Genomic DNA, 13,710 nt, shown 5'->3' on the forward strand with positions numbered 1-13,710 from the left:
TAGGAGAGAAAACCTTCAGGACCCACAACTGCAGGGAGCATAGCTGCAACCTGAAATTCATATCAACTATGTGGAAGAGCCCATCAGGCCCAAGAGCCTCTCAAACAGTACTGCTGGCTAAGACAGATAGGGATACACCAGGCCTGGTGCTGTGAAGAAAGCAGATCGGGACCACAGCTGCTCCTATCAAAGTGACTGAATAAATTCAAGTCAGACTGGATTCCCCCCCCCCCCCCAGGTTGGAGCTGCAATACTATGTAATTCCTTCCATTATGTAGGGAAGTGAGAGGTCAAATTCCTACTAATTATATAGGAACAGAAAAATCTAGACGATTCTGTAGACATGCATTATGTAAAATATTTTAGGACTCTTTTTGGGGGGAGGGGGATGGATGCCCATTCAAACAGGTTACAATATAAAGCAGAGAAAATGAGAAAAAAATGTTTTAAACTAGAAACAACAAAACAACACTCCTCATATATTTTTAAAGAGCCCCTAAAAATCATATTTCAACCAACTAGCCAGTAAAGCATCATGCCTTGAAGGCTGGTTGAAAGAGATAAGGTTTTCAAGGCCTTCTGAAAACCCTGTAGTGTGACGATGTCAGTCCAAGAGAATGGAATTCCAAATCTTTGGGCCACCACAGAGAAGAACTTCTCCCTGGCCACCGACCTTTCAGCTCTAGTGGGAAGACACCAGAAGAGATTCCAAAGCAGATCTTTAAAGTGTGGGCAAGATGGTACAGGAACCTGCAGCTGGGTACAAACCATTTAGGACTTTAAAAGTCAAAACCAGCACCTTAAATTGAGCCTTGAAACATTGGTAATCAGTACAACTAATATAATTAAGCTGTCACAGACACCAACTGTCTAGACCCTTGTAGGATTCTTGGACCAGAAGAAGTTTCTGGACCATCTTTAAAGGCAACCCCATGTAGAGCACATTGCGGGCGTCTAGTCTGGACATGACCAGAGCATGGATCACTGTGGCAAAGTCACCTCCTCTAGATGGGGTGGAGCTGAATCTTGGGGAAAACTCTCCTGGCCGCTGACACCACCATTACTAATTACCACTGTGCACTTTCAAAAACCTCAAGCTGTTCTGAGACAATAAAGGGTGTTATATTGCTGAACAAAACTGGATTCCACTTTGCAGAACTCTGTCTTGATAACATTTTGCTCACCTTCCAAGATGCCTACCTTTGCACAACCAATACAGAAAGATAATCACGATCTCATAGATGATCGCTATCAACACAGAGAAGGAACTGTATCACGTTGAGTGAGACAAGGTAGATCCCAAGGAATTGGTCCTTCATTATTGAAGGCTGTTATGTCTCTTATCAGGCTGCCTTATCAGGCTTCTTGGGAAGCATCTCTGCTGTGACTGAAGTGGTATGTTGTACAGGATTAGGAGATGCTTAGAGAAATCTCAGTGCAGCTAAGGTACTACTTCCTAGTGCAGGAGTACAAAGAAGTACCCGAGAACAAAAGGTGGCTTTGGGATTTGGAAGTGCTTTGAGTGCCCCAAAGTCCACTTCAGTTATGATGCCTTAGAAACCAGACACAACTGGAAGAACTAGATGCTGACATGTTTGAGACTGACAGTGGCAGACGCTGGTGAAAGGCCCCAGGCATCTTGGGAGGCCTGGAAGCCTTAAAAAGGAAACACCTGGAGAAGGGGAACAAGAGATGGCTGCAGGAGTTGGAACTTGGGAGGTCAGAGCAACTTCTACTGGTAGCATGGATAGGGATTGCTTGCCTCAAACAACAATACCTGTAGCTGCAAAAGCATGTTTCCACATGATGAATTGGAATTCTCTAGCTATTTAAGAAGGTTTTTGACTGGGCTTGCAGATATGGCCGGTATGACAGACTGAGGGCCAGATTAGACATGTTTATCATGTTATTTCCTTCACAAATATCCAGTACATGGGTGTGGGATAGTGGGTCATACTGGGATAGTGATATGAGGGACCTTTAACCCTTTGCCCCCGCTGTGATCCTATATTGGATTGGTCTTCCCTTTACCTGCTATTAATAATGGAAGGAAAGCCCCCTTTGGAGCCCATGGGGAATGGTGTGGGGTGTGTAGATATTGAACACAGTGGGGGTGGGTTAAATGCTCGCTTTCCTCATCTCATGGTTCTGATCAAGCCTGGGGCCTCCTGTGTGAGCTATTTGTGAAAGAAAAAACAACTATACAAAGGCAATAGTCACATCTAGTTTGGCCCATTCCTGACTCTTTTTGTAGAGTGCCTTACTTGTCAGAGGTGGCTGTGGAAAGGACTGGCAAAGACATCTTTCAGAACCCTTTACAAAGGAGATCTCTCTCTCCTGTGTGCAATCAGAAAGAAACTGGGCAGGGAGTGATCTCCTTCAACAATACCTTTAATTGTTTTAATTGTTATTAATTGTTGTTTTTAAAAGTCTTCAATGTTAGCAGTCAAGGAAAGCTTCTCCATGACTGAATATATTATGTGGACTTCCCACAGGCATCTGGTCGGCCACTGGGAGAGCAGGATGCTGGACTAGATGGGCCACTGGCCAGATCCAGCAAGCTCTTCTTATGGTCTTATAAAAGAAGCACTGATTTTTTTTCAGTGTCCTTTTGCTATTAACTAATCGCAGACACAGGGGACGCAGGTGGCGCTGTGGGTTAAAGCCTCAGCACCTAGGACTTGCCGATCGAAAGGTCGGCGGTTCGAATCCCTGCGGCGGGGTGCGCTCCCGCTGCTCGGTCCCAGCGCCTGCCAACCTAGCAGTTCGAAAGCAGCTCCGGGTGCAAGTAGATAAATAGGGACCGCTTACCAGCGGGAAGGTAAACGGCGTTTCCGTGTGCGGCTCTGGCTCGCCAGAGCAGTGATGTCACGCTGGCCACGTGACCCGGAAGTGTCTCCGGACAGCGCTGGCCCCTGGCCTCTTAAGTGAGATGGGCGCACAACCCCAGAGTCTGTCAAGACTGGCCCGTACGGGCAGGGGTACCTTTACCTTTACCTTTAATCGCAGACACAAGCTCAAGCACCTACCTGTCAGGCATGTTCTTGCCTGCATTTCTCCAACAAAATGGGCATCTGGTAAATGCAAGCTGTTGCTGATTCAATAGAGGGTAAGTGCAGTGAATAATAAGGGTGAAGAAGAAACGTGCAAGTTTACCTGGAGTACCTGCTGCTAATAATTCTGTTCTGCTGACAACAAAGGTACGAGACAGGGACAAGGGAACTAGACGAAGGAGGGAAAGAAAAAAAACCAGATGAGGTCAGGATCAGTGAGGGTGCTGGTATCTATAATCAACAGGAGAGAGGATCAGTTGACACATAATAGAGAACTAAAATACAATTCAAAATTAGAGGAAAAAATAAAGGGGTAGAAAACAATGAAGGGACATAAAGCAATGAAAAGCTGATCAGAAACTTACTAAATAGTACAAGAAATCAGGAGTTGTGCAACTATACATGTTCCCTGTTTACTAACCATAAACATATGAACAGCTTTTCATTTAGGAACTATAGTTCATTAGTCCTCTTGGGGATCCAGCACTTACTAACAATGATATAAAGCAATGTTTTAATGATATATTGTTTGTTGGACTGTACACAACTCAGAGATTTTTTTGAAATATTAATCAGTATGTTAATGCTTTTAAATAAAACTATATGACAAAAAATAAGGTGTGTGTAGCACAAGGCGTCAAGATATGCAATATAAAGTAGTAGTATTTTCACAAGCTTATCCATTTTGATCGTATGTTACAAAATGCAGTGGTAAGTCCAGCTCATCCCACTGCGTTAGTCAACATGGGCCTCATAAAATTCAAAACACCACATTGCCATCATTTTTTCCAGACAAGAACAGCATTTCGTTCTGTAAAGTCTTTTGGCTGTCATCAAAGACAGCTGTTGCAGAGTAAGCTGCAACTTTTATTTCTTACAACTATGAATTCCTTTAAGATTTCATCCTATTCCAGTCATTCTGGAAGATATCAGGCATCAAGACAGTAGAGATTGAAATGGTTTAATAGGAAAATGCAGCAGCAACACAACAAGGATCAGCACCAGCCACCTTAGTACCAGACCATGCTGCCACCAGGGAGGCCTCCTGCTTCTCCCCACACCTCCTCCAAGATGTAAAAGGCATTGCTCTGGAGAAGTGATTATTGCAAGGGAAAGGCTCAAATGGCATCTGGAAGAGGGATTTATCCCCTCAAATGCAGAAACATGGAAAGAAGTGGGTGAGAATGCAGCACCAGCATGTGATACTAAATCAATCTGAAATGGGACATATTGCAAGAGCAACACTTCCTTTTCCAGTAGAATAAGAGCATAAGAGCAATGCTACAGAAGAAACCAGGGCTTGTCTCACCTTGTCCACCTTGAGAGGCTAGGAAACCCTCTGGAGCAGATTGAAGAGGCACCCAGAACACAGGAGAGGGGAGAAGAGAAACTGGAAGTCCCATTGTGCAAGTAGATTTCTGTTACACAAGTGGGCAGACATCATTGGATTTTGCCCTATACAGTGGTACCTCGGTTTTTGGAATCTGAACTGTTCCTTTTTGAGTGTTACACTCTTTTTTCAGTGCCACACTTCCGCTTTGAGTGCCTGCACTGGAGTAGAAGCTGGATCAGGGCAGCTCAGCTGGGGAGCGCAAAGCCTCCGCTTCCCAGCTAAGAGATCCCCAACTCCACTCCTGCTTGCACAGGAGTAGGAGCTGGATTGGGGCTGCTCACCTGGAGAGGTGCAGGATCCTTCACACTTTTCCCAGCTGAGCTTCACACTTTTCCCAGCTGGTTTTCCCAGCCACTCTGGGCGGCTTCCAACAAAATAGTAAAATACAATAGTCCTTCAGATATTAAAAGCTTCCCTAAACAGGGCTGCCTTCAGAATAGAGAAGTTTAAAGGAGCATAGGGTAGCAATGCGGAGACAGCCCAACAGCTGCCTCAGCAGCAGTTTAGGGGCTCTCAGATGCAGCTGCCAGGCTGCCTCCACCTTCACCACCCCAGCATTTATTCTGCCTGGCTGCCTTCAGGTGGTGCAGGGGCTCTGATGCTGAGGTGGGGGCTCCTTTAAACTTTCCCCTCGAGGAGAAGGAGCCCCCAGCTCCTATCTTTATGCAAGCAGAAGTAGGGGTGTGGATCTCTCAGATGGGGTGGAGGCTCCGCGCTCCGCTGAGCATTTAAAATTAAAACTGAAACTCTCCAGAAAATCACAAAGCCAACAAACTTGCAACTCATGAATAAGCAGCAACACAGCAAATTTGAAAAAAGCAAACAAACCGCAAATGAATCAAAATCACAAGAAAACATAAAACAACACTGACCCTAACCCTAATTCTAATCCTTACCCTAACACTAACCCAATCCTAAAATTAACCCTAATCCAGAAATGGTCTTGTTAGATATTAAAATTCATGTTAAATTGCTATTTTAGAGGTTGTTTTTAAAAGTCTGGAAAGGATTAATCCATTTTGCATTACTTTCTATGGGAAAGCGCGCCTTTGTTTTGGAACACTTTGGTTTTAGAATGGACTTCCGGAATGGATTAAGTTTGAGAACCATGGTACCACTTTAACTCTAGGCAGCTGTAAATATGTATCTTAGCACAAATATAAATAAATCGCTATAGCTACTGTACACCTTAGCCTACAGAAAGTATGTGTTGTCTCCCACAGTACTCTAAAACAAAGCCAGTTTTCCAACAGGGTACAGGCATAGAAATGCCCACATAATCCCAGTGGAGGCTGATCCATTTGGGTCAAAGGGGCACTGCCCCTCCAAACTTAGTCTGCCTTCACCCAGCCCCCACTGGCTGGCCTTCTTACTTATAATTTATATACTTTAATATTGCATGTCATCTTCCTCCTCCTTGGGATCAACACTGCCCTTGTAGAACTCAGCAGGGAGAAGGATGGGACAAAACTAGAATTACTTGGCTCTGCCCAACACTGGCTCTGGCTCCACCTACTGTTCCATCTCCCTATCTTCCAGCCACCACTGCATAATTCCACAGCATAATGGAGAAAAGCTTTATTATAAAGACAAATATGAACTAATCAAACTCTGGCAAAGGCCTTCTAACAATCTGAACTTCAGATAATCTGAAGTTCTGTTACCCAGGAAGTTTTCATTAACCAATGTGACAGTCATTCCACTAGGCTGCATAACAAAGGGAGAGAAGTAAAGAAGTGCTGTTGCACTCTTGCTGAGAGATCAGCTGCCTGTGGCTCTCCCCGGCTGTCATCAAGCAGTAGTCATTCCATCAGGCTACCTGAACTGTTTTCATCCCAGCTGTTATATGAACTGTAACAGTGCCCAAGTGTTTTTATCCTTGTTCCTTTCCCCCTTGTCTGTCATGTCTTTCAGATTGTAAGTCTGAGGGCAGGGACAATCTTTCTGATTTTGAAAATGAGTTGGGAGCCTTTCTGGTGAAAAAACAGATTAAAAATGCCTTAAACAATAAAATAAAATAGAAACCAACTGTCAATACCACCTGATAGGAGTGAGATCAAACTTATGATAGCCTATGTCATTATTGGACAGTTGTACCCCTCACATAATGCATACCTCTTATTCATATGTTGAAGTGTCAACTAAAAGGTAAAGGTAAAGGTACCCCTGCCCGTACGGGCCAGTCTTGACAGACTCTGGGGTTGTGCGCCCATCTCACTTAAGAGGCCAGGGGCCAGCGCTGTCCGGAGACACTTCTGGGTCACGTGGCCAGCGTGACAAAGCTGCATCTGGCGAGCCAGAGCTGCACACGGAAACGCCGTTTACCTTCCCGCTGGTAAGCGGTCCCTATTTATCTACTTGCACCCGGAGGTGCTTTCAAACTGCTAGGTTGGCAGGTGCTGGGACCGAGCAGCGGGAGCGCACCCCGCCGCAGGGATTCGAACCGCCGACCTTTCAATCGGCAAGTCCTAGGCGCTGAGGCTTTAACCCACAGCGCCACCTGCGTCCCGAAGTGTCAACTACTTGACTACAATTATTCTGACAGCTTAACAAGAAATCATCGCTGTTTCTTCTACCCCTTAACCTTGAAGCAATCTGATACCAGCATAGAACCTGAAAGAGACTTATTTGAATGTCTGCTACATACTCCCACATTCTTCCTTAACACTCTTACTAAATACAGATTCAAGGGAGTCCTGTCAGCCAAGTTTTTTTCTCTCTCCACACTGCTTTGCCATCTAACTGAAGAGGAGTTATTGAGAACTTGAAGGCTTGCACACTATTTTGTGATGTTTTGGTTGGCCTAATAAAAGGTATTGCTCTAATATGGATTTCTGAATTTTTTAAAGATTAATTTATTGATTTGAAAAAAAGATTTGCAATGGTAGGCAGACCTGATCTCCAAGCAGCTTATTTTCTTCTTTTGTCCCGACAATTTTTCAATACAAAAATTAACAAGAAATGTTAAGCTACCAAATCTAAATACTGTGCTAGATTCGTGCCAATAAACATTCTGCGGCATTCTAATTAAACACTTCTGATGGCTTAAGGTTTCCTCCATGTCAAGCTGTTTATGTTGACAGGGCACTGTTATGTACTGCTTCATCAGATTTAATCAAAAACTAATTTTGTTCCTCTAGCCCTCAACACCCCAGCAGTAGGGGATGTTTGTTCTGAAAGGAATTTCAAACAGAGAAATTAAGAAATTACCTGGTGATGCTGTGAGAGCCATCACTCCATAGTAAGAGAAAGCACCAGCCTCAAACTTCATTCCCTCTTTCCCAGCCTCCACTTCCACTTTCCCCTGTGGAGAAAAGATGACAATGTTCCTAGTGGGTTCAAAAGTATTCCTGCTTTGAGTTAATGTTCATCCCTCATCTGAAGTTCAATAAAATCAACATGTGAGGCCGATAAAGCTTTTTTTAAAAAAAAAACAATTAATTTTTCCATTCATATTCAGTGTTCTAGATACTGCAGTTTCTCAATCATGCACAAATAAATCACAAATATATGGGTAAAAATAATTCTTCAGGATTCTGAATACTTGAAGAAGGCTACACTACATGTATAATATAATCTTTTCAGGGCCTCTGTATAGTTTCATTGCGCAACATATTGTCATAGAACGTTTCAGGTAGCATTTCATGGAAGAGCCCTGACTGACACACACACACACACACACACACACACACACACACACACACAGCAGATAATCCATCATCTCAACCTAGTACTAGATGGTTCCCTGTTCTGCTGCCTTATCACCCCATTTTATATGAATGACTAGCAAGAATATACACTTGTGGCCCTGGTGTGGTTAGAATTGCTATCCTATAAAATATCCTGTAGCATAACAACAGGTGAACAGGAATCTTGAACTAATGCCAACATTCTGCTACTGTAGGAGCCATTGCTGGTAGACAGAACAGATCCTACTGTTATCCAGCTATGTGTTTTTCTCATATTATCTCCAAATTAAAACTGTACTGCATGTAACTATACACTGATTTACATTTTTTGTCATGCAACATCATAATATTTTCACACTCAGATAACAATGCAGCTTCCTGAAAGCTGTAGCAATAGTGCAACTCTTGCCAGATATATTATTTCTTAGAAAGACGAGAGGGGTGAGAGAAATAAACAAGTACCACTCATGCATGCCAAGGAATAGTCCAGTTACCTAACGCAAGTGAGAAGGGTGAATATTAGATGCAGGGGCATGCTATTCAGCAGCTGACAAAAAGCACAATTCTAATGAATTGAACTTGCTTGCCCAATTTATTTTCAGAAATATGCATTGGATCCTATGCCAACAGTAAGGACATGTCTACACAGGAACATCCCATGCTACTGGTTCAACATATTGTTAAGGTGTGAGAAGGAGTACCCAAAAGAGGCAGCAAAACATTATGCACAATTTTGCAAACATTATAGGCTTTGCTACTTATCCCCACAGTCCCCTACAGCACACCATTTAGGGAATGGTTGATTTCAGTGTGAATGAGGACAGATACTATTGGCCTTGTAGAAAATCAGCTAATCTGGGTTCTAACATAAACATTATTCTCCAAGTAAAAGCAACCTGCATCATGCAAACAGCCATTTCTATATTGCCCTACATAAAGGGATCCAGAAGAAAAATGCTATTGACTAACCAGTTTACCTTATTTGTTTCAGTAATTGGTACTCATTTATACTCATTATACTCACAGTAATGCTATAACAACTTTTGTAGTGTTAATCAGGAAATTATTCAAAGCAAAAACAGACAATGCTACACCAGGTGTGGCTACTCAAAATGGGTGCAATTCTCTTTCTCCCCCACCCGACAATTCTCTCTAATGCTTTGGCAGTCTAACTTTTGCCATGATGTCATCTTCTTGCGTGTTCCCAGTCCTACATCACTGGCTATTGCTGGTGGGTGCAACATTGATAAGTCTGGCAAAAAGTTGCCCTTTTGGACATATGTTCCCTTTCACTAATCATTTCTAATTTGTCTCCAAGAACAGTTCTTAACTGACTAGTAGAAAAGAAAATCAAGGCCATCTGTGCTATCTCACATGCAAGTTCTGCAGCAACCCAGCTCAATGAATGTTTTAATGCTCTAGTAAAGAAGCAGATACTTGTTCCCCTCTCCCCTAATAGAATAGTTTGAGTGTGTGCATGTCCATCTCCACCTCCCCACTAAGTACCAAAGAGATCAGTAGGAAGGGGAGACTGACACAGAAAGCAGGAAAGTGAGATGGATTGTATGACTGAATAGATAACAGCAACACATAATTCACCACTGGGGGCAGGTTTGAACTATTGCTATCCTGACAAATTCTTTTTATGTTACGCATCACATTCCAAGAGAAAGTTGCTATTGTTGGAGAATGCCCACCTATTAGCTGATGTAAAGAAAAGTGGAAGAAGTGTTTTTCACATGAGAAAAAAACTAATATACTAACTGACTAAACAAAGTATCTGAAAGGAACAAAGGATGCATTCCTCATTTTAACTTTTGTGACCTTGCCTCCAAGAAGCTTGAGGAAAAGTAGGCTTGACATACACCACATTCCACAAGATTCACATAAGATGCTACACAAATCACCTCCTTTCATGAAGCAAAGCTACAAAAAGTAACTATCCATATAGTTCGTTATAAGTGCACAGGATGACTCCCATAGTTAAGGTGAGTCTGTCATTAGAAGCCTCAATATTCTTTAGCTTATAAAATGGGGTATGTCTGGCTGATAACTTCAAACTTGCCATACATGATATAGCGATGAAAGTGCCAAATTTCAAACCAATAAGATTCAAATTGCCACAGATATAGCAAGTTTTAGAAGTGCTGAAAACTGAACTTTGACTGTTTTTACCAGTTAACAATAAATCACACCCCCACCCCCCAATTTTACTAAAAGCCGCCACTGATTTAGCCAGACTTGTTCAGCATCAAAGTTCTAATCAGTGTAAATGTTATTACAGTTTTCCTGACCCACTGAAATCTATGGAAAACAAATACTGGCAAACTATTACCCTGCATGACATAGCAAAAGTGAAGCTAAGATTTTGCCAGAAGTGCAGTGTCTGCAGAGGAAGCCACCTAATTTTAATAGGCATTGCACCTACTTTGCCACCACCTGCAATGCTTATTCATGTAATTATAAAAGATAACATTCGGGTGCAGATGATAGATGAGGGCTTGTCAATTTATGTTGTATCTCTGGGTGCATTTGAAAGCATGGGTGACTACATACCACAACCATGCAGACAGCCCCCACAGCTCCCCCTTCCTATATGACAGTGTGGTGCAGTGGTCAGGAATCACCTGGGGGTCACTTGGGGGTCCACAGACATATTTAGAAACCCCACAAATGCACACACTTCACTGTAATCCAATCACACTGCAACTCTATATACACTCCAGCCCACAGTGAACGCCAAACACTGAATCTCCCCTCACAAATATCCTCCAAAACACACTGAACCCCCATTCCCACAGGAGGTTTGCCAGGACAGTGAACCCCCCCCCCAATATTGAATCTCACAACAACCGTGTGAGGTTGACCATGTGCAAAAATAGTGACTGCATCAATGCGAAACACATGCCAGCTACTAGAGGGGACCACATGCCACAACCACACATGTATTCTGCACCGCAACCCTGAAGAGCGAGGACCCTCCAATCCAAGAGCTGCATGCAAACTTCCTGCTTAACCCTGCTTTTTTGCTTTATAAACGTTATTGGAAATTTTAAAAACATGTACCAAATACAAAGCGTTTTCCAAGAGAAATATATGTACAGATGTTAAGTCTTTTATCCAGCCATCCACATGGCATCAAAACAACTTGGAAAACCATTTTATATTACAAATTCAGCTCACATTCACGATGTTAAGATAATTTCTGCATAGTAGCTGCTCCAACTGAGACAGAAGGCAGATTACTGTACTGCAGTTAATAAACAATAAAACTTAACCCTACTCAATTTTATCCAGCCTGAGAACTTCCATGGATTTTTCACCACTGAAATGGTGAGCAAAGCAGTGGCTCAGGGAAAATGCCAACATTACGCGAAAGAACCACCACACATGGAGCCTGGAGGAGGAGGGTGGCTATAGATCAGACCTGGCCCACCAATATGGGAAGCCAAAGAAAGAAAGAGCAGATGGGGAGGAGGAGGAATAGGCTGAGAGCTGCAACTCTTGTGGGAGTGGAAGAAGAAAGCCCAGGACAAGAGGACTGAAGAGCCATCAAGGCTACCTGCTGCTGCATCAAGCAGGGCACCAGCTTCCCATTACTTCCTACAGCTGTGGGGGCAGGGTGAGATGATCGGTCTTCTACAGTAATCATTCTCATGTAAAGCAAAGTGACCTTTGCTTCAGATGTGAATACATTTAAGGGTGACTTATACTCCAAGGGCAAAGCAGAACAAGACCTTAGCAAGTCAGTAGGTGGTGCTGTTCTCTTAGTAAATATAATCGTCCAGAAATGATGATAATAGGCAATGCTAGGCTTCAGCGCTGACCACATGTAGCAAACCACCCAAAAAACCTTTTGCCCAGCCTAAATGGTAATATACCTTTTGGGTAGGGAGCATATTTTGCAAAACCTCCCTTTGAGCTTGTTTGCTTCTTGCTCATTTCCAATCTCTTCCCTGCTTTGGTGCCATTTTCATGGTCTAGTAGGACTTCACTCTCTGGCTGGGATCATGCAAGGAAAATCAAGGATCATGCAATGAATGTAATTACAAGCCAATCAGATTTGGTTACATGATGATGTCATTAACAGTAACCAAAGACAATTAAAAGTACGGTTAGTACATCCTCACGATCAACCAACTCGATAACGATTAGCCCTTACTTCATTTGGACCAACATCCCTTTTTCAGTGCACTCCCCAAAATTGCCAAAAGAGGGAGCTACTTTTTGCTCCCTGCTGGAACAATTCACAAAAGCACCCTGTATCTAGCTTGTCCCTAGTAAATACTATTTGTTTGCTTTCCATTATTTCCTTAGAAATTTTAATTACACATAAATCCCTTTTCACTTCAGAACTTACTAATATTTAATACATGCATTCACTAATTTTAATCAGAAACTCTGAGCAAAAGAATAAGGACATAAACACTACTGTACTAAAGGAAAGTTGAAGTGCTTCGCTTGAAGTGGCTACTTGTTTTTGGGTTTTTTAAGCCATTCACGTTTCTAATTTTACCCTAGTGTACATCATCTAGTTGTGTCCTGACATGCATATCGCAGTCAGGCAGAAAAAAAGCAAGCCAAGCTGGGAACCCTGGCTCCCTTCCCATTACAAGCTCTAAGCCAGCCTTTTCCAACCCATGATTCTTTAGATGTTGAACTACAACTCCCATTATCCCCAACTATTGGCCCAGCTGGTTGGAGCTGACAGGAACTGTAGTCCAACAACATCCAGAGAGCTGAAAAAGGCTACTCTAGGTAGTTTATAGAATATAGTCACTGTTGCTGAGATGTTGCTCAATTTTGCTGCAGGAGAGAAAGATGCTTATATATTCATAGACCTGACCTGTAAAATTAGAACGAAGTAATCAACAGGCTTGTTTCGCTGATAGAGGTAGCATTCAGGGGCTTTCTTGTTCTTCTCATCATACTTCAACTCCTGAATCACATTGGGATGCTTCAGTAGCCTTAGGAGGATCTTTTCAGACATCTGGGATGGGCCAAATGCTTCAACCTCTGAAGACATAAACACAACTTGACATTTACCCCACGGTGCATGACTCACGTGGATCACTACTTTGTATCCATTACACAAAATACATTTGCAGACCTAATTTTCGGGTTTTAAAGGCAAAAGTGATCCCCTTATTAAACTGCTCAGTAATTCCACAGTTAGTCTAGTGACTACCTCAGAACATATCCTAATATTCTTTTTATCATGAAGCAAATAATCACAAAATCAGCCCAGAGACCAATTTTGTGATGCACATCAAGTTCAAAGAAACACAGAGATAATTTTAGCCCCAGAAATGCAGACTTTCTCTTTCAATTAAGTTAGTTTCCAGATTGTGGTAACAGCAGTTTCAATTTGGAGAGATGCAACAATATGAAAATGGTATTAAGGCTATTTAGAAAGCTGGCATCACTAAAGCTTCTTCTTGAATTGTGAATGAAAGTATTTTCTGCAGTGACTGGAGGCTTTTAATATTTGCTTTTTATAGGCCTAGAAGTCCTATATGTGTTTACTTCAGCTCAGCCACAAAATAAAAAAGGGGCCAGCGAGCCTGATCCAAAT

General features: G+C 42.5%; 2 protein-coding genes and 1 long non-coding RNA gene across 12 annotated transcripts in view; 2 read left to right on the forward strand and 1 right to left on the reverse strand.

The window, feature by feature from the left end:
- Window positions 1-1,138, forward strand: part of NT5C2 (5'-nucleotidase, cytosolic II) — a 78,521-nt gene extending 77,383 nt beyond the window's left edge. For all 10 annotated transcript variants that reach the window (XR_014563995.1, XM_083738002.1, XM_083738000.1 and 7 more), the window contains one exon: window positions 4-1,138. Coding sequence is in view for 3 of the 10 variants with exons in the window: in XM_083738000.1 (XP_083594126.1) it covers window positions 4-54 (51 nt within the window). In the remaining 7 variants the exon portion in view is untranslated. The remainder of the gene's footprint in view (window positions 1-3) is intronic.
- The window catches only part of LOC310844222, a 399,653-nt gene that overhangs the window by 70,977 nt on the left and 314,966 nt on the right, over window positions 1-13,710 (forward strand). The gene's annotated exons all lie outside the window — the stretch shown is intronic.
- The window catches only part of CNNM2 (cyclin and CBS domain divalent metal cation transport mediator 2), a 111,424-nt gene that overhangs the window by 8,459 nt on the left and 89,255 nt on the right, over window positions 1-13,710 (reverse strand). The window contains 3 exon segments of the mRNA XM_083737944.1: window positions 3,157-3,222; window positions 7,657-7,750; window positions 12,982-13,151. Of these exon segments, the coding sequence (XP_083594070.1) occupies window positions 3,157-3,222; window positions 7,657-7,750; window positions 12,982-13,151 (330 nt within the window).

This window comes from Podarcis gaigeae (genome assembly GCF_964106915.1).
Source record: "Podarcis gaigeae genome assembly, chromosome: 5".
Taxonomy (NCBI): Eukaryota; Metazoa; Chordata; class Lepidosauria; order Squamata; family Lacertidae; genus Podarcis; species Podarcis gaigeae.